General features: G+C 34.4%; 1 protein-coding gene across 8 annotated transcripts in view; it reads left to right on the top strand.

The window, feature by feature from the left end:
* LOC139117739 (thrombospondin type-1 domain-containing protein 7A-like) overlaps nt 1–25,165 on the top strand; it is a 229,674-nt gene that overhangs the window by 181,638 nt on the left and 22,871 nt on the right. For 5 of the 8 annotated variants that reach the window (XM_070680982.1, XM_070680983.1, XM_070680984.1 and 2 more), the window contains exons 5-14: nt 11,539–12,286; nt 12,871–13,131; nt 16,137–16,285; nt 18,376–18,540; nt 19,578–19,786; nt 20,164–20,362; nt 22,710–22,941; nt 23,441–23,556; nt 23,777–24,001; nt 24,455–24,649. In XM_070680982.1, the coding sequence (XP_070537083.1) occupies nt 11,539–12,286; nt 12,871–13,131; nt 16,137–16,285; nt 18,376–18,540; nt 19,578–19,786; nt 20,164–20,362; nt 22,710–22,941; nt 23,441–23,556; nt 23,777–24,001; nt 24,455–24,649 (2,499 nt within the window). The remainder of the gene's footprint in view (nt 1–11,538; nt 12,287–12,870; nt 13,132–16,136; nt 16,286–18,375; nt 18,541–19,577; nt 19,787–20,163; nt 20,363–22,709; nt 22,942–23,440; nt 23,557–23,776; nt 24,002–24,454; nt 24,650–25,165) is intronic. The other 3 variants (XM_070680987.1, XM_070680985.1, XM_070680986.1) reach the window with 1 other exon arrangement.

Here is a 25,165-nt window from a genome sequence, read left to right as displayed (position 1 = left end):
TCCGGGGGGACTTGTAGGTTTGGTCATGTCCATGCGTGCGTGCGTCAGTGTGTGCGTCCGTCCGTGCGTCCGTCCGTTCACGCAGATATCTCAGAGATGCCTTGAGCGATTTCATTCAAACTTGGTACAAGGATTACTTCATATGTCATACAGATGCACGTCGATTTGTTTTGTGATACGATCCAATATGGCTGCCAGGCGCCCATTTTATTACAATTTTTTCATGTACAAAGCCATAACTCGGGCATGTTTCAACTGATTGTATTCAAAAATGGTACAAGGACATTGATCAATGTCATAGATATGCACTTCAATTTTTTTGGTGATACTATCCAATATGGCCGCCATGCGGCCATTTTGTCATGATTTTTTCATGTACAGAGGCATTACTCAGGCATATTTCAACAGATTTTATTCAGAGTTGGTACAAGGACATTGACCAATGTCATAGCTATGCACATCAATTTGTTTTGTGATACGATCCAATATGGCCGCTGTGCAGCCATTTTGTTACGATTTTTTCATGTACAGAGCCATAACTCAGGAATATCTCAACCGATTTTATTCAAACTTGGTACAAGGAGATTGACCTATGTCATACACATGCACATTGATTTGTTTTGTGATACGATCCAATATGGCCGCCATGTGGCCATTTTATTACGTTTTTTCATGTCCAGAACCATAACTCAGACATGTATCAAGCGAATTTATTCAAAGTTGGTACAAGGAGATTGACCAATGTCATTCATATGCACGTTAATTTGTTTTGTGATACGATCCAATATGGCTACTGTGCGGCTATTTTGTTATGATTTTTTCATGTACAAAGCCATAACTCAGGCATATCTCAACCGATTTTAATCAAAGTTGGTACAAGGACATTGACCTATGTCATACATATGCACATAGATTTGTTTTGTGATACGATCCAATATGGCCATAACGTGGCCATTTTATTACGATTTTTTCATGTCCTGAACTTCAACTCAGACATGTATCAAACGAATTTATTCAAAAGTATTTTTATCACAGACCTAATGAAGAGGACTCTATCCTCTCTGAGGACCTGTAATCAAATTACCCATTAACAAGTGGGGACTGTGTCATCAACGATGACTTGTTATATCTGTATTTTGGAGCAATTTTCCCCACATTAGGTCAAAAAATCAATTTCTCTGAAATTGCTTGTCTGATTGCTTTGAAACTTGGTATGCATGTTCCCAGGGGTAAACTTAAGTATACTCACTTCTGGCCTGCCACATTAAATCAAATGTGAGCCAAGTGTCATTTTCGCTATGTTTGAAATGGCCTAAACAGATGACTTCCCTCCTTAGATAAGTCACTTATGAAGAATATGTTGCAGATGACGTTATAGAATAACCATAGTGATATTGATGTTAATGTTGTTGGGATTTCAAATTTTCCCGATGTCTTGCAAAGTTATATGTGAAGAGAAAATCACAAAATCTATCACAGTGGAATTGTATTAGGGTACTAAAATCAAAATGTTTCACTGTAATTGCATTTCTGTTATTATATCATGATGGCAGAAAGATAGCATTTTTGAATCGATTACTCAATGTTAACATAAACATGAGATTTTAACATTATGTTTTCATTTTGAAGCACCGAAACTTTGCTTTCCATTTTACAGGCTGTGTCAGTGTGAAAATGTGAAATATTGACTATGAATAACAGTACAGTTACAATTTTGAATATTAAAAATACCAGTTGCACAAAAAATGTATAATCTAAATGTTTTTCCAAAGACAACACAAACTGATAAAATTGTTTCTGCATGGAAACCACAGCACATTCAGCACACTTATCACATTTTTCAATGTAGTTTATGTAGTATGTAGAGACATTTTTGTAAATAACCAGTTTTAAAAATGGACATGTACGTCTTGAACTAAACAACAACAGTCTTATACTCGAGCGGGGTCTTATAATCGGAGGAATACGGTACGTCATACATTAACATCAATAAGTAACATATAGGTTGATGTTAATGTTGACAGCAAGATACCAGTAGTGTAATAATTCTATCGCTTCATAAACCCTGTCATCTGTTCTTTGTAAACCATGGTAAACTGTTGGGTCAAAAATTGCTGTACATAAATGAACAGTAGTCTGTCATGAATGTATGTTTCCTGATCAACACTGTGAATTAAATGTGCCAGTTTTGGTTTTCCTAGTTTTGTGCTTTGTTCATTGATTAAATAGGAAATTAAAGAAAACTTTCATCATAAAACACATTAAAGAATCATCAAGAAACATAATAACATGATAAGGAACATTGATAACGTGCTTATTGCTTCATAAATTCAGCTTTTAGAATTTCATTGAAAGTCCCTTAATTTCTCAATTGTTGTGGATCATGTACAGTAATTAAGTTATCCCATTAATGAATATAATTATTGTTGTAAATGATTAGTAAGTTGCTCATGTGATGAATTTAGTGTAGTTTCTCTTGTGATAGCACTCCTGTACATAACATGTGTGATTGTAGAATGTTGGAACTGTCATTTTAGAAATGCCTGTGAATGGAAAAGAAGTTGATTTGTAAGTCAGGATATGTAACATTGTATTGTGTTGTCATTAGAAATAGATAGTGTGCTTGTTATCATATCACTGCTCATGTCTCTCGTTGAAACAATATGTGAGTTTTGCAATGTCACAGACAAGGGAGCTGACTACACATAACTTTCAACTTTCTACATTTGATAAACCACATTCATAATACACAAGTTTAGGCTTATTAATATTCTGTGTTGATAAATCACACAAATTGCATGATTTGCATTCTTAAACATTGGTCATTAATCTAATTTCCATGAAATCAATTATTGAGGATATCAGTGTTAGATTTCACTTCAAAATGAATGCTGTTTGCTGTATTGATATTTGTTAAGTTGGTGAGTCAGTGCATTAATTGAAGAAATCAGATGTCAATTTTGACCAAGTTTCTTTGAATAATTTGATATCATTCTCTAAGCACCAACAAATATAAGCCCCACACGGTCACACTCTTGAAGAAATTGCATTTCATTTGCATTTCATTTGCAGTCAAAGGCTCTGTATGCTTTAAAAGTCACAGCTCTAATATTTTATCAGCATCTATATAGTATCCCCTCTAGAGCTATTCTATCTTGTAGAATGTCACCCAATATCATAATGACTTCTACTTAATTTGAATTTCAATACAACTGAGAAGACATCAACTTGTAATATTTATATTCCTCTCAGTTTGTAACCATGGCAACTGTCAAATATTCAAGGAGCGCTGGCTCATTCTAGGTTTTTAAACTATCAGACAGAGACATAAAATATGTATTTCTTTCCCCTGAGAAGCACTGTGACTGTGTAGTGCCCCATTGTTAGGGAAATTTAGAACCGAAAACCAGAAATGTATGATCTAGTCATCAGCAAGTGCAAAATCTATGCAGTAATTTTATGAGTCAGTGTTTTATTTCTACTATTTATGTGTTGTGTTTTATCTTGTGTTTACATGCCTCCACAGAGATGATTTGCAGGCCATGTTAATATGTTTCGACACGAACGAGTTCATTCATATTTGCCAAATATATCTGGAATAATTTGTTTGTACATGTATATTCCTAAAGAGTTTAAAAACATTCTGCAATTAATCCTACAATTTCCCCATGGAAATAAAGTTGTTTAAAGTCACTCAGAAATATATTTATGAAATGCTAACAATTTTGTATGTCAGTGATTCGACATTTCAAAAGAGATTTCCACAAAATTCAGTATCATACACATGATAATGGTGTATACAGTACATTTGACAATGACATTTGTAAGGGAAGCAGATACTCATCAATCTAGTGTTCCAGAATTGATTTATTTCATTTGTGAACATTATAAGGCTTATCACTTTACAGCTGTCTTTTGTCAGTCCATCCACTGGCTTTTGTAGTCAGAAACTGCCAATCCAAATATTGTTAAATGTTTTAAGTTCCCTGATGCCTCATTCACATTTGTTCAAATCATGATGAAATTCACCCATGTTATTTTTGGTTGATCTTGTCATGATCACTTCAAATTTTTAGCTCCGCTGTCAGCGACGCGGAGCTTATCAAATAGGTTGATTGTCCGTCGTCGTCCGTCGTCGTCCGTCAACAATTGCCTTCTCCTCTGAAACCGCAAGTCCAATTGCTTTGAAATTTTATATGCAGTTGACTTAAGGTGACCTCACTTCAGTTTGTTCAAATCATGGTGAAATTTGCATATTTGTATTTTTGGGGCATTTTTTGGTGTTTTTGGTAAAAAAATCTTCTTCTCTAAAACCGCTTGTCCGATTGCTTTGAAATTTGATATGCAGTTTGCTTAGGGTGACTTCAGTCAGATTTGTTCAAATTGTGGCGAAATTTGCATATTTGTATTTTTAAGGCAATTTTTTTCATTTTTGGTAAAAAAATCTTTAAAAATCTTCTTCTTCAAAACTGTCAGTCAGATAGCTTTGATATTTGGTACATAGGTCCCTAGGGATGATCTATTTCAGATTTGTTCAAATTGTGCAAAAATATGCAAATTTGCATTTTTAAGGTAATTTTTGCCATTTTTGGTCAAAAAATTTATTTCTCAAAAAGTACTGGTCTGATAGTTTTGAAATTTGGTATACAGCTTTCTATTGATGAACTAAGTAATATGTATTGAATTTCTGATGAAATCTGTAATTTTGTATTTTTGGGGCAATTTTTGCCATTTTTGGTCAAAAAATGTGTATTTCCAAAACTGCTCATCCGATAGCTTTGAAATTTGGTATACAGGTTCCTACAGATTAACTAAATGATAGTTATTGAAATTATGATGAAATCTACAATATTGTAATTTTAGGGCAATTTTTACCAGTTTTGGTCAAAAAATGTGTATTTCCAAAACTTCTCATTCGATAGCTTTGAAATTTGGTGTACAGGTTCCTACAGATGAACTAAATGATAATTATTGAAATTATGATGAAATCTGCAATTTTGTAATTTTGGGGCAATTTTTGCCATTTTTGGTCAAAGCATGTGTTTCTCAAAAAGTACTGGTCTGATAGCTTTGAAATTTGGTATGCAGGTTTCTACAGATGAGCTAAGTAATATATATTGAATATCTGATGAAATCTGTAATTTTGTATTTTGGGGGCAATTTTTGCCATTTTTGGTCAAAAAATGTGTATATTCAAAACTACTCATCTGATAGCTTTGAAATTTGGTATACAGGTTTCCATAGATGAACTAAATGATATTTATTGAAATTATGATGAAATCTGCAATTTTGTAATTTTGGGGCAATTTTGCCATTTTTGGTCAAAAAATGCGTTTCTCAAAAAGTACTTGTCTAACAGCTTTGAAATTTGGTATACAGGTTTGATCTTTTGAAATTATGATGAAATCTGCAATTTTTACTTTTTGGGGCAATTGTTGCCATTTTTGGTCAAAAATTTATTCTCAAAAACTCTTCATCAGATAGCTTTGGTTGACATGTTCTTAGGGATGATCCTATGTGATACATTCAAAGTATGATGAAATCTTCAATTGCGTATTTTTGCAGCTTATTTTAGCCACTTTTTTTCTGGCCACTGCATTGAGCTATCAAAGATTTCCACCCTCTTCATTAACATGTGTCAAAAATAGTTATTCTCTACATAAACACAGCGGAGCTATATCGGCCGCTAGGTCGCTTGTTTAAAAAGTGATGATGTCATAGATTTCAAAAATTTGTTTGTGTCATCCTTTGAACAATTAGACTGAAAGATTGTGCTGTGTGTCACTCTGCAACTTAGACCCATGGAGCACCTGCATATGGCTGAATTTTTCAGTCTGTTGAACGACTTGATTCATAGAATTGTTCTAATTTTGATGAAATTTGTAGATTGACATTTTAAAGACTAATTCTGTCACTTTTAAGTGAAAATCATTTTCTCTAATTGTTTTTACAACAAATTGTTGGCTTTGATAGTTGCTTACATTGACTTTTTACAGACACAGTTCAAGTTGTATCATTGCTTTGTCGATACAAGTGAATTTTGTGACATCATCCCCCAGATTATTACTGATAATGTAACCGATTATCCTATGTTGTGCCCAAGATGTTTTCTACATCTACAAATTTCTTGGCATTACCAAAACTATTAAATAATAGCAATCATGTACCCCACTCCTGGCCCATCGTGGACTCAAGCAAACTTGCATTCCATTATATATTCGACTTTGCCTCGTATATTATGAGAAAAGCTATCAGTCATCTTAAAAATAACAAGGCCTCAGCAGAAGACAAATTATGTAATGAAATGTTTAAATGTGGAAGTTATTATTTAATAAAAGCTATACAAAATTATTTAATATTGTTTTTGAATCTGGCAAAATACCACGGAAATGGAATACTGGGTTAATAGTACCAATATTTAAATCCGGGTCTAAAACAGACACTTCAAATTACAGAGGCATTGCAATATCTAGCTGCCTTGGTAAATTGTTCACCAGTGTGTTGAATGCTAGGCTAGTATCTTTTTTAAACATGAATAATCTAATGACTAACAAACAATTCGGTTTCAGGAAAGACTGTCGAACAACAGACAACTTGTTTATACTGAAAACAATTATCAACAAATATTTACATAGTAAACACACAAGGATGGTAAAGGTCCAAATCAAATAAATTGTATGCCTGTTTCATTGATTTAAGGAAAGCCTTTGACAGTGTTTGGCATGAGGGTCTTTATCAAAAGTTAAACAATAATAATATTGGCGGTCATATGTTTAATATCATAACAAATATGTACAATAATTTAAATTACAGGATAAAAACGAGTGAGGGATTAACAGAAACCTTTCAGTCCACAACAGGAGTAAAACAAGGATGTAACTTAAGCCCAACCCTTTTTAATATTTTCATAAATGATCTTCCAAATATTTTTGACAATGACAGCTCTGACTCTCCTACATTGCTTGATACAGTAGTTAGCTGTCTACTTTATGCGGATGATGTAGTAATTCTATCAAAATCAAAGACAGGCCTTCAAAATTGTTTAGACAAATTATCAACATATACCCAAAAGTGGAAATTACATGTCAATACAGACAAGTCCAAAGTAATGATTTTTAATAAGACAAATCGGCTTCTATGTAGCAACATATTTTTTTTTGAGGGAAGGGAACTAAATGTTGTGAATCAGTTTAATTACCTGGGAGTCACGATAACACCAAATGGTAAATTTAAAACAGGCATAAATATATTAAAGAAAAAAGGTATGAAGGCTCTCTTTGCTCTTAAGGGAAAAATAGGCCCGGGTATCAACTTAAGCATTCCCCTACAACTCAGTTTATTCGACAAATTGATCAGACCGATTCTTACATATGGTAGTGATATATGGGCTGATGAAAGTAAATACAATATGTCTATTGAAGATGTGCACATAAGTTTTTGCCGGTTTATTTTAAAAATTCCAAGGCATACCCCTAAGATGGCAATATACAGTGAACTAGGGAGATACCCAATTGAAACTTTTGTAAAAATTCAACTGATCAAATATTATAATAGAGTGCTAAATAGCCAAAATCCATTGATAAAAGAAGCCGTGATAGTGAATAAAAATAACAAAAGCAACTGGTACACTAAAATTGAGTCACTCTTAACTAAAATGGAAGAATCACAAATATTAAATTCTCACGACATCTGTACAGATAGTAAATTATCAATTATTAAAAACAAGTTGTGTAATATCTTTAAGTCCAAATGGAAAAAAGATATATTTTGTGACACCAAAAATAAAAAAGGAAATGGAAACAAGTTAAGAACATATAGAATATTCAAGAAGGATATAGCACTTGAAAAATACCTTATAGAAATAAAAAACCCACAACTGAGAGACACATTAACAAAATTCAGGCTCAGTAACCATAAACTCCACATAGAAACTGGAAGACAATCTAAAACCCCTATCAACGAAAGAATTTGCAAAAGATGTACACATAATAATATTGAAGATGAGACTCATTTCCTATTTATTTGTGAATACTATAAATCAGAACGAGATACATTATACAATACTATTCAATCAGTACACCCAACATTCCGATCATTATCACATAACAGTCAACTAGAATTCATGATGAATAACAAGAAATTATACATTCCCATAGCAATGTACATTAACAAGTGTCTACTTCTGAGAGATCAATAACAAACAAGTACGATGAAAAACAAATATTCTTTCCAGTTTGTGTTCCATTTATGTATGTACCTTTATTTACTTATTTATTTATTTCTGATTTTGACTTTTTTGGCAACTTATTGTATTGCTTCTTTGAAGTCTCTATGTATGACGATGTTTACCCTTTCCTTAGGGTAAAGTGTGTCAATAAAGCAGTAAAGCAGTATGTTATGCAAAGTTTTCTTCTGTCCATTATTGTCGAAGAGGAGTTTATTATTGCACTGAGTATTTTGAATATTTTCGTTAGAATCTTTTAATATGCATGACTGAAATTTGTGCAAGAATTGTTGGCTAGACAATATTACTGGGAAAATGGTTGCAATTCAGACACCATAGAGTTGGTCCACAGCAATCGAAGATGTCAACAATTTGAAGAAAGGTTAAAGAAATACTGGATGAGAATAGAGAACAGATCATTGACTTACCAATGTTTTGATCATAGAAGTTATCAGTGTATGGCTGATTACAAGCATATATCTGGATAGCTCACTGTAGATAGTGTTTCACTAGTAAAGAATTTTTTGCACTGAAAGGAAGTTCAATTTTTTGATAAAAATCGTTGAGTACCTTCATAGATTGGTGTTTATGACTAGGAGAAGTGCACTAGGAAATATTAGACATGCTTCATCCTAAAATGATGTAATTTGCTTTGATGACTTTGTAACTGCAATTTTAAAAAGTTTACCATGGATTTTCTATCAGTCTTTGATCTTTGACTATTTGCTATGACAGCAAGCACTTGTTCTGTGGAAGATTTACCTATGGTGTGTTATTTGTAAAGGAAGATACTGTCACTCAGTGCATCTAAAGTAGTATGAATTGAATATGATATAAGGAAATTGATATTTATCTTGTTACTCCTTTGTGTGAGCTTTTTATATAGACTATCATAGTACATCACATAAGAAAACAAGAATCGACTGGCCACATATACTAGTAATATGTTTCTGAAATAGACATATTTTTCCTTACATACATTTCAGATATACAGTCAAAACTGATTTGGGTGAAATATTTGAGAATTGAGTAAATTTCCTAGACACCTCATCAGTGAGCAGTGCGGTGAAAGAGAGAGAAATAAGAGTAGAAAGCTTACGTTGATACATGGCAAAGAATTAATGTTTTCAAGCCTGATACAAAACATAGTAGACTAGAAGTTACCCTCCATAAGATACACAGATCTACTGACTACTGACCCAGATATTTTGACTCAAAATGTCTTAATTAACCACTTAGAGCTCTGTTGGAGTGCATATACTGAAAGCTTTTCCAAGTAAAGGTATAAAAACGTGCCATGCATATTGAACAAGCAGAAAGGATTTCAAGGGTACATTCAAAGATATGGAGTAAATTGTCAGTCTTCAGATTCACAATCGTCTATTAAATTTCACCCATATCCTCTAGCTATATACATTTTGTTGAGTAAACATCTGCATGAAGTCTTCTGTATTAGATACTTTAAATTCTTCAACTCTTCCACATCATAGCTTTAGAAAAGGTTTTTTCTTTTCATCTCTATTGTTAATAACCAACATCATATCCAATACATCTAACATATAACTTTATAATTCACTCTTCTCAAACCTATTTCTTTTCAAAATGCACTTTTCCAAATACTTTAATATTTGGTTTGAATATTCCTAGGGATGACCCCATTAATGTTTGATGGATTGTGATGAAATTTTAAAAGAAAACCACTAGACATATTTAATTCATTACAAATTCATGGGATGTTCTCACTCAGATATTAACATTATGATCAAAGTTGTAATTTTTAAATTCTTATGATGTTTTTGTCAATGGAGGGTAACAATTTATAGTAGTTCATATTTTATCGAACTCATAATCTTGAAAACCTGGTGAAAAAATCTGCCAAGGAATATCATATAAATTATTTCATTTAAGGTTCACAGGTGACAGGATGTAGTGCTTACATCAAACTCAGTCAATGAAATCCAGAGTACTATTCCAGGCTATTCCAGGCATTACAATAAATTGTTCGGAAAGAGAGGATTAATTTCCGGTCAAATTTACATTTGATTAAAATACCGGTAATTTTGTATTGCCACTGTTGATATTTAACTGTAATTAACAATTCAAGATAGGATTAGATTATTTTCATCAGTATTTGATGTGTCAGATATCACACAGCAGAGATAAATTCTTGCAATCTTGGTTCACGTCTATGAACACAACATACCTGTAGCTGTACAAGGAAACATTGGCTCTAATATTCTTCTCAATTATAATAGCTGACAAGATCATACAAAGTTTGATAAAACATAACAGGTCTCATATTTTGCACAGAATATTTTCTTCTGAAGACATTTCCATGAAACATTTGTCAATATAGAGAGTAACAACAAAATTTGTTAAATTGTTCAAAATGGGCACTATCTTGTTGAAATGTAAGTCAATTACAAATTGTAGGTAAGTTTTGATACAATTTTGGTACAAGGACTGTCATGTTATAATCATACAGTTAACGCAAAGGAACGACACGGAGACAAGTGTTTGGCCGAAATCCGGGGTTATGCATGTACTGCCATGGCGGGGGCAACGAGGCGTCATAGCGGCCTGGATGGCGGTACCGGGCTATTGGTACCGTGCATCGGGCAACATGCTACCAGTCGCCCGCAGCAGACCCATGACAGTACCCCCCCTGGAACTTTAAGTTAGCGATATAGAGACATACAGTATCTTTTATTGTGAGCTGCTAGCCTGCAGCGAGGCTTTTTTTTTTTTTTTTTTCTGGTGGAGGGTGGGTGGGAATTTTGTGGTGTGAACTTGAGCGTGGCAGAAGTTGAAATGGACGATCTGTGGCTTTGATCATACTGATATGCGCATGGATAATGACGTGGCAAGGGTGACGCAAGTTGTTGAGATAACGGTAATTTGAAGGCGGTTGGTAGATAGGGTTACGTCTCCAGTGCATCCAGCAAGCAGTAGAAGTAGTGGTGCATGGTGACCCATACTTAGCAAGGTCTAAACCCTTCTCCCCGTGTCCCTCCAGACGTTAACAATGATTATAGCAAAGCCATAATCATACAGTTTTTTATTTCCAGATTTTATTCTTATCTTCCTGTTATCTTGAACAGCAGTTTGTGCCATTGTGGCCTGCAGTTCAAATGTTTCCACTTGCCTTCGAGCCTTCAGCTCTCGGTTGTTGGGACAAGCATACTCCACAGCACCTGCCACTGTAGCTAGGTCACTATTATAGGCAAAGATGGCATTAGGGACTGCCAGCAGTCTATTGTAATCTATATATATCTTTCAGAAAAGGCTAATTCATAGTGTTTTTTTCCTGTTAGGCTCATGGGGCAAATGTCGAGGAAATCATTGCGGCTTTGGTGGAGTGAAAACAAGATCAGCATGGTGTATTCATTCCGATGGTTGGGATACTATCAAAACCAACTGCAACCAAACCATTAAGCCGACAACACAACAACGTTGTTTTAAAGTCTGTGATGGTCACAGATATTTATTTGAATGGATAACAAGTGATTGGAGCATTTGTCAGAGATCTCCCGATGTCTCTCCAACAATTACCAGTGAAAGCTGTGGTTCAAGTGCACGTGGAATTCAGAATAGAACTGTATTCTGCCAAGTAAAAACTACAAATATTCTGATAGACCAGCAAAATGGTGTGGTGGATGATTCTTTCTGTGAACACTTTTCACATAAACCTGCCATTTCCCAAAGTTGCCGTGTTCCTTGTCCACAGGATTGTATTGTGACTCATTTCAGTGACTGGAGTTCGTGTTCCAAGACATGTGGAAATGGCACACAGACTCAGTCTCGAAGGATATTGGTACCACCATTGTTCGGGGGAAAGCCATGTCCTGAGCTAACAAAAGCACAAATGTGTAAACAACTGCCACCTTGTGTTAAAAAACCAAAATATACGTACAAAACAAAAGTTGGACCATGGACTTCCTGTAAGCCAATGGATGATGGTGTTGCAAATTCCAGCATTGGTACTGTTAACCAAGCTGTGATTGGCTATCAAAGTAGGCAAGTGACATGCATTAGGAATGATGGCCAAAATGTGTACATGGGGTGAGTAAACCTTGGAGGAGATTGGTTCATGCAGCATTCATGCATCATGCACTAAGATGAATTTTCTTTAAGCACACTGTTTTTGATAAAACTGGAGAGTTGTATCGTAACACTTTTTAATTTTCATTAATAAACCAGTACTGTAACAATTGATATTGTAACACATTTTAATATCAATAAAAATCACAAGTATACAAATTTGAATCTAAAACAGAGTCTCCAAAAAGTATACATTAATATTAAAAGACTATCTGACAACCTTTGAGTCAGCATGTAGATACTGATAAGGTATTACTAGAATCTTTCTGCTTTGAAATGTTCATGTTTATATCAGCGGATTATTTATAGGATAGGTATAGTGATAAAGTAATATGCAGAAATGTATCTTGAAGATTAATAATTAGATGAATATTACTTCTTGTAATAGAACAGAAATCACAACTTATATGTGGAACATAAATAGCATTTCAGCCAATGCATTTCAGCCAATGCAAATCTTTGTTACAATGTCAAATCTTCATTTTCGATGTTTATAATCATTAAGAAATAATTTTCACATGATATTAATTTTACTCCTTGCACAGACTTTGTTCCAAACATGGTGGAGGGTCAGTTCAGTCATCGAAAGCATGTGTGATTTCACAAGATTGCCTAGTATCAAAATGGTCAGACTGGAGTGGCTGTTCCCAAACCTGCATACAGGAAGATGGTTCTCTTGTAGGGTACAGAACACGACAACGTGATGTTGTGGCCTTACCGCTTGGTGATGGACAACACTGTCCTCATCTACAAGAAACACAACACTGTGCTGCTGATGATGATGGTATCATTCTACCCTGCCCAAGGTAAGTTGTGTGTACAACCATGTCCTAGGTATAATGTGTGTACAATGCTCTGACAAAGCGATATGGAATAAATTTGTAGTTATTCATACTGTGATACAGAAGCAACATGTTATGGTAACATATTGAAATATAAATGTTCACTTGAATTTATTCAGCACAGACTGAAATTTAGAAAATGAATACATATACATTCTGAAGGTCTGAAATAATTTTGTGTGTCAAATTTTAATCATAGTTTCCACTTATGAAAATGTAATACGTACATGACTTTTGTACTGTAATTAATTGGTCAGTAGTAGCTCACATAATGAGCTACTGAAGGCAGTGGGAAGTGGCTCACTGATACACTTTCATCAATGCAGTACCGTAGTTGCTACCATTGCAATCTCACTGCAATGCTTGTGATGGCATGATCACTCATCAAGGCCCCTGCAGCTTCAATATTTTTTACCTCAATCAGGATTTGATAGTGATTAAGGTGATACCAAATGATTCATCACTCATGTTCACTAAGGCTGGCAGTGTTCCAAATATGCGCTATTGCACGTGAAAATCGTTACCGTTTACATTTTTTTCTAGGCACTATCACTTTCTGCTGTTGTGCAAATGTTTAAAAGCTTTCAAGTCGGCCAATTTTCCATTTGTTGAAATGAATTTCAGCAGAATTGTAGACATCGCCAAGATAAATAAGGTTAACCATGCGTTTAGAAAATTCTTAATAGTTTTTTAGATATGGCAGGAATAGGATTAAAAATTGTGTGAAATTACAAAGTAGATATTTGCCATTTCAAAACATAGTGTTTGTTTCATGGCTGACCAAATTCATGCCACTGGACTGTGAAGGAATATTTCAAGTATCACTGTGTAAAATCTCAGGGGATTTTGAGCAAATTTGGAGTGGCTTAACCTTTTCAAAAACATGCTGTGCTAATCTGCATATCTATGACGTCACACGTTCCATGACTGGCAACCATGTGTCTGCTTGATTTTGTTGTCATTGTTTTGCATCTTCAGGTCAATAAATGAAACTCTTATTTTTGTGGATTTAACAAATTTTCCTAGCAACCGTTGCCTAAATACTTGAATCCTTCGGTATCATCTTAAAGTTACTAAGATAACTACAAAAATTAAATCCATTGATATGTTTTCATTTGGGATGATATATATAACACCCCAGGATAACACCATTCCACAGCAGCCGGCAGACATCTTGACTTGTGTCAAGGGTCACCATCTTTATGCTGGTTATATAAACTGGGCTTAGCAATCTACTGAAAGTGAAGCCAGCAAGGCCACCAACACCAGTGACAAGCAGAGTGTTTAAAAAATACAAAAAATACTGTTTATAACAATGAATTGTCACTTTCATTTGAAATTACATTACCGGTACTCATCTTATGCCGCATAAGCTGATTGGCTTAGCCTGATGGTGATTGTAGCGGATCTGATTATTTGGCAAGCAATGGAATATTTTAACACCTGCAAACACTTGCTTGCTCCCTCTTGTGATGATAAAGGCAGAGAAATTGAGAAGATATAAAGACATGCATACAGCAAGGGAAAGCTTGTTGATGACTCATGCTTGATTGATTGAAACAGGTCAAATGCTGAGAAATGAACGTGAAGAGATGTTTGTATCAGAAAGTGATTAGCAAACATAGATGAGATGTAACAGCAGTAGATGGTCAGATCTATGAGTTAGGTGCCTAGATACAGGTGTCAAGGGTCACCATCACCGTACAAGATTCAGTCATGCAATATTAGACACCCAATTCATGTGTTGCTTATCTAGGATTTATCAGTAAATAGCTAGCATAATGGGAAGACTTGCATTATCTGTCTGTGTCCTGTAATTGTAAAAGTCAAGTTTGACTTGATTACCATGACTTCAAGTATAGTCATTGCCTCTAATAGTTTGGTTTTTGCATGTGAGTGCCTTTGTCATCAATGTTCACTAGATGTGAATGGCTGTCATCAATTGGCCAAAGACAATTCTTCCTTTCCTGCAAGAAATGTGCCTTTTCATTTTTGATTGATTTTTCTGAAGAATATTTCATTTGATGGAAGTTATGGTGATATTTATTGGTGACCATATTTAGATTTGCAAATCGAAAAGTACTGGTTCATGAACACTGTGTCAATTCAAAATATAATAAAAATGACATGGTCTACTTACATAGGTGTAGATGTAAAAAGACATGAATTAACTCTGAACGCATGTGAACACTATTGTAATTAATATCAAAAAGTGCTTACAGTGTTTGTAAAGCTAGTAGAAAATTTAGTGTAAAATTTATGTGCAGGTTTTCAATGAAGTTCATGCTGACATGCTTCATGCATAAGAGATTACTTTCAACATTTCAATTCTCATATAGCTATATCCTGTACATATTATGTGTAGAGGTGTGTCCATTTCATTATCTTGAATTAAGATAGGTCATCTGTTGTACTCAACTGTACTGTACCAGTATCTCTATTTATATTGAGTTTTACATGTTTTGTACAGGTTGCCACCATCACAGGCTGCAACAAAACAGTGCATTGTCTTACATTCATATTGTACAAATGCAGTAGCAAAGTTGTGTAAAGCTCCATTAGCTGTAACATTTTCATATTTTCCAATATTTTTACTGTGTTTTTGAAATTCAGTTTCTCAATTTACTCCTAAAATTATGTTGAAATGCGTTGTAAATTGTATCAAACTTGTCAACACAGCCCCATGTTTGTGTGTGTTTGCACAATGTGTTTATTGGTAACTGAATTCTATAGCAGACTAGAATTAATTTGTCAATCCATACAGTATTGTACATAATTCATTGCGATGGCTAGGCTAATTCCTTGTATTTCAACATACTCTAGGGAGACGAATTAAAAAATTGTGAAAACCAGACATACAAGGAAATTTAACTGATGAACAACAAACATCTGTGTTTGATTTCATTCAGGTGATTCATCAGTGAATTTCCCAGGACATTGAGGATTTTTTGGTTTGTTTTTCACTTTAGGTACAGATGGCACATATCAGCCTGGGGCCAATGTCATTCTGAATACTTGCTGACTAGACAGGAGAGTAAAAACTTGAATTTCAATGATACACTGTGTGGTGGTGGTTTACAATTCAGAGAAGCATTTTGCGTTCAAGAGAATGACACAAGTAAGTAACTGTAGATACCATGGGTGAGTCTTTTCATCTTACATTGGGAAAACAACGTATATTGTCAAAGGAATAATTTGCATGTTGACGTTGACTTTCTGCCATCACTGTCAGGTTACAGTCCATGTATCAGTGTACACATGTGAAGCATTGCTATATGATACAATCCTCCCAAACAAAAGAAATCAGTGGTTTAAAACCATGTTTAAGATTTGTTCAGCAGTTTCAAGACACCAGACATACAAGGAAATTTAAAGGAAATCTAAATGTCACCTTGTTTTTATCTTTCACTTTGTGTCAATATTGTGTAATATACACCTGAAACACTGCATGTCATTCAACTCTTGGTGATCAACTCTTCCTATTTGCCTTATGATGGTTTTATTAGCTACTATAGACTATAGTCTATAGAAGCTATTGGGATGGGTATCCGTCCGGCGTCCGTCGTCAGTCTGTATGTATGTATGTATGTATGTATGTATGTATGTATGTATGTATGTCCGTTTGTGAGGCGTCCGTCCACTCAAATATCTTGAGAACCGCAGTACTTACTGATTTGATATTTGTTGTGTAGATGAAAAGTATGATTTTGAGAAACTAGTTTTTTTAATTTTTTGATATTGTTGAAAATAGGCAAATTAATGCCAAAAAAGGTGTTTTTGGTAAAAAATCTTCTTCTTCATAACCGCTGGTCAGGCAGCTTTGTTATTTGGTGTACAGGTCCCTAGGGGTAACCCAACTTAGATTTGTTCAAATTGTGATGAAATATGCAAATGTGTATTTTTAAGGAATTTTTTTGTCATTTTTGGTCAAAATTTGACTTACATTGTATGTAATTCTTGTACTGTATAAACCCTATCAATTCACCCAGAAAAAAAATAATATGATTTTAAATAATTGAATTAGGAAATCATCAAAGCCAAAATAATTTTAGTGTAGAATTATGAGAAAGTTCAACTTTTTTTGACAGTTCATAGTGAAATGCTTACCATCTTGGAGGATTAAAACATGTAAAGGCAACTTTCCTGAATCCCAACTTTGACATATTTTGAACCGTCATTTATTGTGCCCTGTATGTTATCTAAAAGAAATTGCTCAAAATAGTCAATAGAGATAGAGATAGAGAAAGTTCTAATTTCCATTTATGGTTGACTTGGTAAAGATAAATAAAATTACTTTTTGAGGAAAAAAATAGAGTGTTCAATTAAAAGAGTGGTCAAAGTGATAGGGTTTTTATGGTAAAGTTGGGCTGTAAGATTCCTCATGTGCTATTTATAGCAATTATGCAATCTGTGTAAACAGGGCAATGAAAGTTACATGATTCCTTATAATGCTTTTGATGACCTTGAAACTTCTTAAGTTTCAAACATTTGTCTCTTCAGTGTGCTTTCTCTGAGTATGTACAGTCTCAACTTATTCAACAGAACTCACTTACAATGTTAATCACAGATATCCACCTTCTTCATCAATACATGTGTCACAAAAGGTTATTCTCTACATAACACAGCAGAGCTCTGTCAACTGTTGAGTTGCTTGTTCTTTCAAAACTGCTGGTCAGACAGCTTTAATATTTGGTTTACAAGTCCCTAGGATGACCTAAGTGAGATAATTTCATACAGTCAGGAAATACTTAATTTTGTATCCATGTCTATAGTAGCTTCAGGGACTTTGGCCCTATGTTTTATAATGTACTGTATAACTAACATAGCAACAAATGATGCATTGAAAGTACATTGACTGCTAAATGATACAAACTGAGAAAATGTCTCAACTGTATGTCACTTTTTGTTAAACCACAATATAAACAGTAAATCTGTCTTTCCTTTGAACTTAATAATTAACTACATGATGTTTTTGGTATCCATTGACAGTGCCATGTAAAATGTTGTCTAGTAAAAATCCAAAAGTATAAACTATAGTTTTAGTCCTCTATGAAGGCCATAGGATTCCTAGGAGAATTTTTGATCAGGGTTCTTATCTGCTCTAAATGATTTCTGTAATGTCTGTTTTCATCCATGGCTGTTTGTTCTTATGTACAGTAAGCAACAGATATTTGACTGACTTCAACCATGATGTTGATTTTTTCTAAGGTTACAGACCAGTAGATACAGAGTTCTGTTCACCACCTCAACCGTCATACATCAAGGAATGCTCTGTGCTATGTCCACAACACTGTATTGTGTCAGAATGGTCTGAGTGGGGTATGTGTTCAATCAAAAACTGTTTGGTGGGGGAAATTGATAAGAAAGAGAAAGGTGCGTTTTTATCTTTCACACAATTTTTAGATGTGAAGTCAATATTGTGTAATGTACAACTCATTGTTGAGATGTGCATGAACTTGTATAGCATGATTATGACGTGAGTATTAATTTTATTTCTTTGTCGATTGTACTGTAGTTTCATTATTTTTATCTGAGGTTCCATTTTTCCTTTTTAACTTTTGCTGGTATATAGTTGCATGTACAGTCTTTTCACCTGTCATCGTATACCATTTAATGCTTGATAATATGTATTGTGGATGTATACATATAGCTTGTAAATATACATATACGTTTGTCAGATGGGTTATCAATTTGAGTACACTTACTATGACTTGTATAGTTAACATGTGCTTGACATTGTGTATCGTCCTATAGGTGTTGTCTTGCTATGAACTAATTAGATCATCAGTAATCTTTCATGGCTGGCCCATCACTTCTTTGGACACCTTCAGGCTGTATGTAATATCTGTAGATGATGACAGCCTATTTAGTCATCTCATCAGAATAATAAAGAATTATGCAACATGCCATCATTTTCTATGGTCTTGTTGTTGATACACATCAGTCAGAAAAAATCTAGAGTTAGACAGAACCTTGATGAGCATTATAAATCTAGTCACCCCATCATAAGATCGCAACCTTGCACAGATATGCCTCAAGCAGTGCAATAAGATGACACATACATCAGTTCCCATTGGCTGATTTGTCAATAAATTAACCTTGACTAACTCTAACCTGTGTGCAAGTCAAAATAGCATTTCAAGCTGCCAATAACTTCAGTTCCATATCTCGTCTGAAACTCATTATTTCCAAGATCTGCACATTTACAATGAAAGTAGGAAATAGCCTGTGATTGGTTGATGCAGTTGCAGTACCAGAAATACTCATCTTGCAGAGATATTTAGGATGTATAGTTTAATTCTCAGTATCTGAATTTAATTAATTTTAGAATTTAAATGAATACAATATACGTTGTTCAGATATACTACAGCAGACCAATTTGTAGTAAATTATGATTTTCCTTGTACTAGGTCATCGAAGTAGGACAAGAAAAGTAATACAGATGCCATTAAATGGTGGAATAGACTGTCCCCCATTGGTTGAGAGCAAGTCATGTGATGAACCTGTTTGCTACTTTTGGCACACTGGAGAATATTCACCTTGCACAATACGTAAAGCTAACAAAAAATGTGGAAATGGTAAAATGAGCAGAAAACTTACCTGTGTTGATGTTAATATGGTAAGTCTACACGTGACAATGTGTTTTATGATTAAATGATTTTCGATGAAGATGCGATGCATTTCCAAAATTTAAATAATGCTCAACAGATTCACTTCATTGACCAGTATGTTGGACTGTAAATGAAGAAGGCATTGTAAAACTTGCGTAAAGGAATGAGAGTCTCAGTCTATGCTTACATTGTATACTTTATCATCACGGTTTAGATGATTTTAGACAAAAATACTTGGACTGTTCTCTCAATTTGTTTAGTTAACAACAATTATACAATCAACATGTTGATTGGTCCTGATTTGCGCTATTCAACAATTCCCATACGGTAAATATATCTTGATTTATATTCCTGAACTCAGCAGAGTTACTGAATTGTGTTACAGAATGAAATGAATGAGAGCCTATGTGCTGATCTGGAATCCAAACCAGAAAGTGAAATTCACTGCAGAGTGCCATGTGCTGATGATTGCGTTGTTGAAGAGTGGAGTGCATGGACCGATTGCTCTAAGAGTTGTCTAGATAAGAACAGTACTGTTGGAATTCAGAAAAGACACAGAACTATCCTAGCGCACAGTGGAAAAGGTAAGAACTAGAAATGTCAGGACTTTGTTGGAAAATGAAAGACTGCCATGACCATTTTCTTACATTAATCAGCTCAGGAAACATTAAAGTTGTTAAATTGTGGATTTTCATGGAGTCAGCTCAATCTTTAATAGTAATATGACAGAATCCCATAGTAATATGACAGAATCCCATAGTAATATGACAGAATCCCATAGTAATATGACAGAATCCCATAGTAATATGACAGAATCCCATAGTAATATGACAGAATCCCATAGCAATATGACAGAATCCCATAATCCCATAGCAATATGACAGAATCCCATAGTAATATGACAGAATCCCATAGTAATATGACAGAATCCCATAGTAATATGACAGAATCCCATAGTAATATGACAGAATCCCATAGCAATATGACAGAATCCCATAGTAATATGACAGAATCCCATAGTAATATGACAGAATCCCATAGTAATATGACAGAATCCCATAGTAATATGACAGAATCCCATAGTAATATGACAGAATCCCATAGTAATATGACAGAATCCCATAGCAATATGACAGAATCCCATAGTAATATGACAGAATCCCATAGTAATATGACAGAATCCCATAGTAATATGACAGAATCCCATAGCAATATGACAGAATCCCATAGCAATATGACAGAATCCCATAGCAAGAGTGTAGGCTTGCTGTGTAATCCCAACAATTAAGCATTGCCCATGAGCTTCTGTTATTATTACATAATTTTGTGAGTTTCGACAAATGAAGTTTCGTAAAATGATATGTGCCAAGTGTCTATCTTTGTAATCAGGTTTGGTGTGTGATGATGTCATTGACTTTTCATTAGGTAGTTATGCCATACCCCTAGTTCTGATTGGCTAAAATGTTATTTAAATATTTACAGGTCTTTGCATTTGCAGAAAAGGTCTTGCTCAAGCCTTTTGCTTCAATCATGGTAGGGAAAGAATAGTGCAAAACAACCTATGTTTTCATTACAAACTCATTTTTAATTTATGGATTTTTTAAACCTTTGAACCCAGCCTGGACAAAAATGTCAGCATGATGTCATAGGTCACCAAGGGGTCAGGGTGCAAAGGGTTAAAACACTAAATTTTTTACGAATAGGCAGAAATAAACAACAAAGAAACACAGCTGAACTACAGTTATTTCACAAATAAACTTTCTTGTGAAGTTGTATGACTTGCAGACAACCATTTTCAATTTGTTTATAATAAGGTTATGTCATAACATTGTTGGCATTTGGTCTGCAGTGCAAACACCAATTTTATACACACCCAAGTGAAGTGTTGTACATATGTAATAATGGACAGTACAGTTGTGTTCATAAGTACTGTCAGTTTTAAACTAACCAAATCCATGTGCAAATTTTGATTTTCTTACATGTGACCAATAGTTCATTCCAATGAGGGTAGCTTGCATTCCACACTTCTCTCCACGGAAAGACTGCTTAATAATTCCAATATGCAACCATTTATTCAGCCGACACATAAATAAAGGTACAAATGGGGCGACTACGACAAAAAATCCTGTTGCACAAAACAAAATTACAATTGACGTACAAAAATAAATTTCTTTATCTCATACACAGCAAAACAATAGATGTAGCATCTTGTCAGTGGCTTCAATAAATCCAACGAGAACTGTTTTGAGTTTTTTATCCATATGTAAGAGTCCAGAAAGTGTCAAAATTCAACTAAGTGTTTACAAATGATTTACAATGATAGCATATATCGGTCTACAGAAACTCAACCCACCACTTGTAGCTTTAACAGAGAGGAGAAGGCCTCTAAAGTCACCGTCATCTACCTTAGAAAATTGCCACAACTAAACAGCGTGGTTGTGCGTGAGATACTGAATTGACGTTCAACATGGCAATAATTTGGGTGTTTTTTATAGTGAGTAACAGATGTAAATAGACCAATAACGCAGCACTGTATAGTGAACACAATTTGAATAGTTTTCTTACAAATGCAAATAGATTGCTAGTTGCGATCGATAAATTTGGAGTCACACAAATTTATATGTTCAAACAGGTAAGTAAACAATGGAAACGCTAATATCAGTGGGAAATGAAAATGCAAATATCCAAATTTTATTTTCAATTGTCACATATATCTTCAGAATTGAATTTTTACTATAACTTTATTAGAATTGAATGTAGCAATTTCCATCAGGAGTGACGATGTACTGATACCATATGTGTTCACTCACACCCTAATGTATATTGTATATTGACACTGCAGTGGTTCTGTACACTTTGCTACAGCATTTGAGAATATCACACAGCCTTAAATCTTAAATTAATACGCAGAATTTAATCTCTTATTTTAAGGAGGACACGCTTGCCCTGCAAAAGATGAACTATCAGAAGAAAGAACTTGCAATGAATTGCCATGTAATTCATTCACATGGAGAAATGGACCATGGGGTGACTGCATCACAGATAGCCAAGCTAATCCAAACAATACCATGACCCTGAACCAAGGAATGTGTGATTTTGGTTTTAAATCAAGACTTGTGTACTGTAGCAAAACTGATGGGGATAAAAAGATGCCAGACAGAAAGTGAGTTTGCTTGAGTCACTGTATTCTAAAATTACACCCCTGGATGACATCAAAGTGCATTCAAAGATTTCTTTTGCTCACTCTGTTTTCCATCAATCATGATGAAATTATGATCAAAATTATGATACCTAAAATAGCAGTGCAATGTTTTGGAAGTAACCAACTCTATGATGGAGAATGTGCTGCATGTATGTCTACTTCTGACATAATTTTCAACTCTTTGAACATGGTGTGATTACTTCTTTATATACCGGTAAGTCGAAAGGTTTTACCTGTCACTTGAAGGCTAGTTAGAGAGGTACAGACATTTTCCAAATACACAGTTGAAAGTGACATCAGTTCACACCAGATAATAAGAACATTTGCTGAACTTGCTTATTTATAAGCATCTTAAAGATTGGCTTCGTGAGATATCCAACATGAAGACTGTGTTGTGTTTTGATCTCTTCATATGAATCATTGGTTTAATAATATAGTATATCTGGTTTGTATTTTACAGATGTATAGAGAGTGTAAAACCATTGTCTAAAGAAACATGCCAAGTGCCATGTCCAAATGATTGTGTTGTCACAAAGTTCAGTGAATGGACAGCCTGCCCTACCACATGTATACCTGGTAAGTTAAAAATACATTGAGCAAAAGTAGCTGTCATATATCCTTTCAAAACAAAGGCATAGAACAGCACTCCTAGAGGCAAAAGTCAAGAATCTTTCATTTTATTTCTAATCAGAAACTAGCAAAATAGAAGAGACGACAGTCATACCTGAAGTGAATAGTGCATGATTAAGAATACCAGGCTGTGCTGTGTGGAGTTACTTTGTTATTTTCTGCCTAGGTGAGAAGCTGATAACAACTCAACACAGAAGACGATACATTCTGTACCATGGTACACCTGGTGGCAAAGAATGTCCAGATACATTGTATGAATCAAGAGATTGTGAAAACTTACCTTCATGCCATATGTATGACTGGAATGCATCAAGTTGGTCTGACTGTGTTTTGCCACGTGATGAAAGATCTGGTGATGAGGAAAGATGTGGAGATGGCTTACAAGTACGAGGTAGGTTCTAATTCTTCCATTGTAGAATATAATACTGCAGCCTGTTATTTCTATGCTTTATCTCAGTGTCTGCATGGTTGATATATCTTCAGATAAAACAAAGAATTTCATTTAACAGCAGTATAAAAACCATGTGCCAAAATGAGTGTAAAAGGTTTCCTATTCCTATGTGCATCAGTGCATGCATATGTTTTTGTTTGTACAATTGATTTTTGGCATATGTCCATCATACATAGATTGAATTAACCCATGCCTTTCAGTGCATGCATCATAAAACTGGGGTTGAAAGACCTTGTGATGGTATAACCTCAACATGATTGATAACAGATTCACTGATGAGAATTCATGCTAGCTAATAGACCATTGATAGTTTGAGATCCCATTAAATATGATGATTTTTGTCAATGGTTTGTATTTGTTGGAAAATAACATATATATGAACAAATTTTACAGATGTATCTTGTGTCAGAGAGGATGGAGAAACTGTTGACATTGACCTGTGTCTTAAGTATGCTGGCAAAGTGCCAGAAGTATCTCAGTCTTGTAGAGTACATTGTACTGAAGATTGTACATTATCAGAGTGGTCTAAGTTTGGCAAATGTAGTTCAGAATGTGAAGGACAAAAAACACGGAAAAGAAAACTTATTGGTAAGTTATCCATGTTTTACTTTTGATATCTTTGTGTCAGTTTTGTCTTTGAGCACTGGAAAACCTACGATAAAGTTACACTACTTAGTGAAATGTTTCTGTAAATTTGTTCTTTCATTATACACTTTCAAATCAGTCAAGTACATTAAAAAAACAGCCATTAAACCTATTTCCTTGTTTCTACTACTCATGGCGAGTTTTTCATCTCAATTCTGAATTTCTTTTATGGCTAGATTAAATTACCATATGTTGATCATTTTTTGCTTTCCAACATCCATAGTCTCACTTGTTTCACAAATGAATTAATGTTGCTGTATTCATTATGAAAAGAAATCTTGTTATATACATGCACTTGTCTATTGTGAAAGACCACTAACTAAATATGTTTTCACTTCAACCTGCTATCCTATCAACACATGGCTAGGGGTATTTAAAGGGATGAAGTCAGCCATTTTTCATGAATTAACACATGGCTAGGGGTATTTAAACGGACAAAGTCAGCCATTTTTCATGAAT

Source organism: Ptychodera flava, chromosome 18 (genome assembly GCF_041260155.1).
Source record: "Ptychodera flava strain L36383 chromosome 18, AS_Pfla_20210202, whole genome shotgun sequence".
NCBI classification, from domain to species: Eukaryota; Metazoa; Hemichordata; class Enteropneusta; family Ptychoderidae; genus Ptychodera; species Ptychodera flava.
Note: the sequence above shows the minus strand (reverse complement) of the source record. Positions and strands in the feature narration are given on the sequence as shown.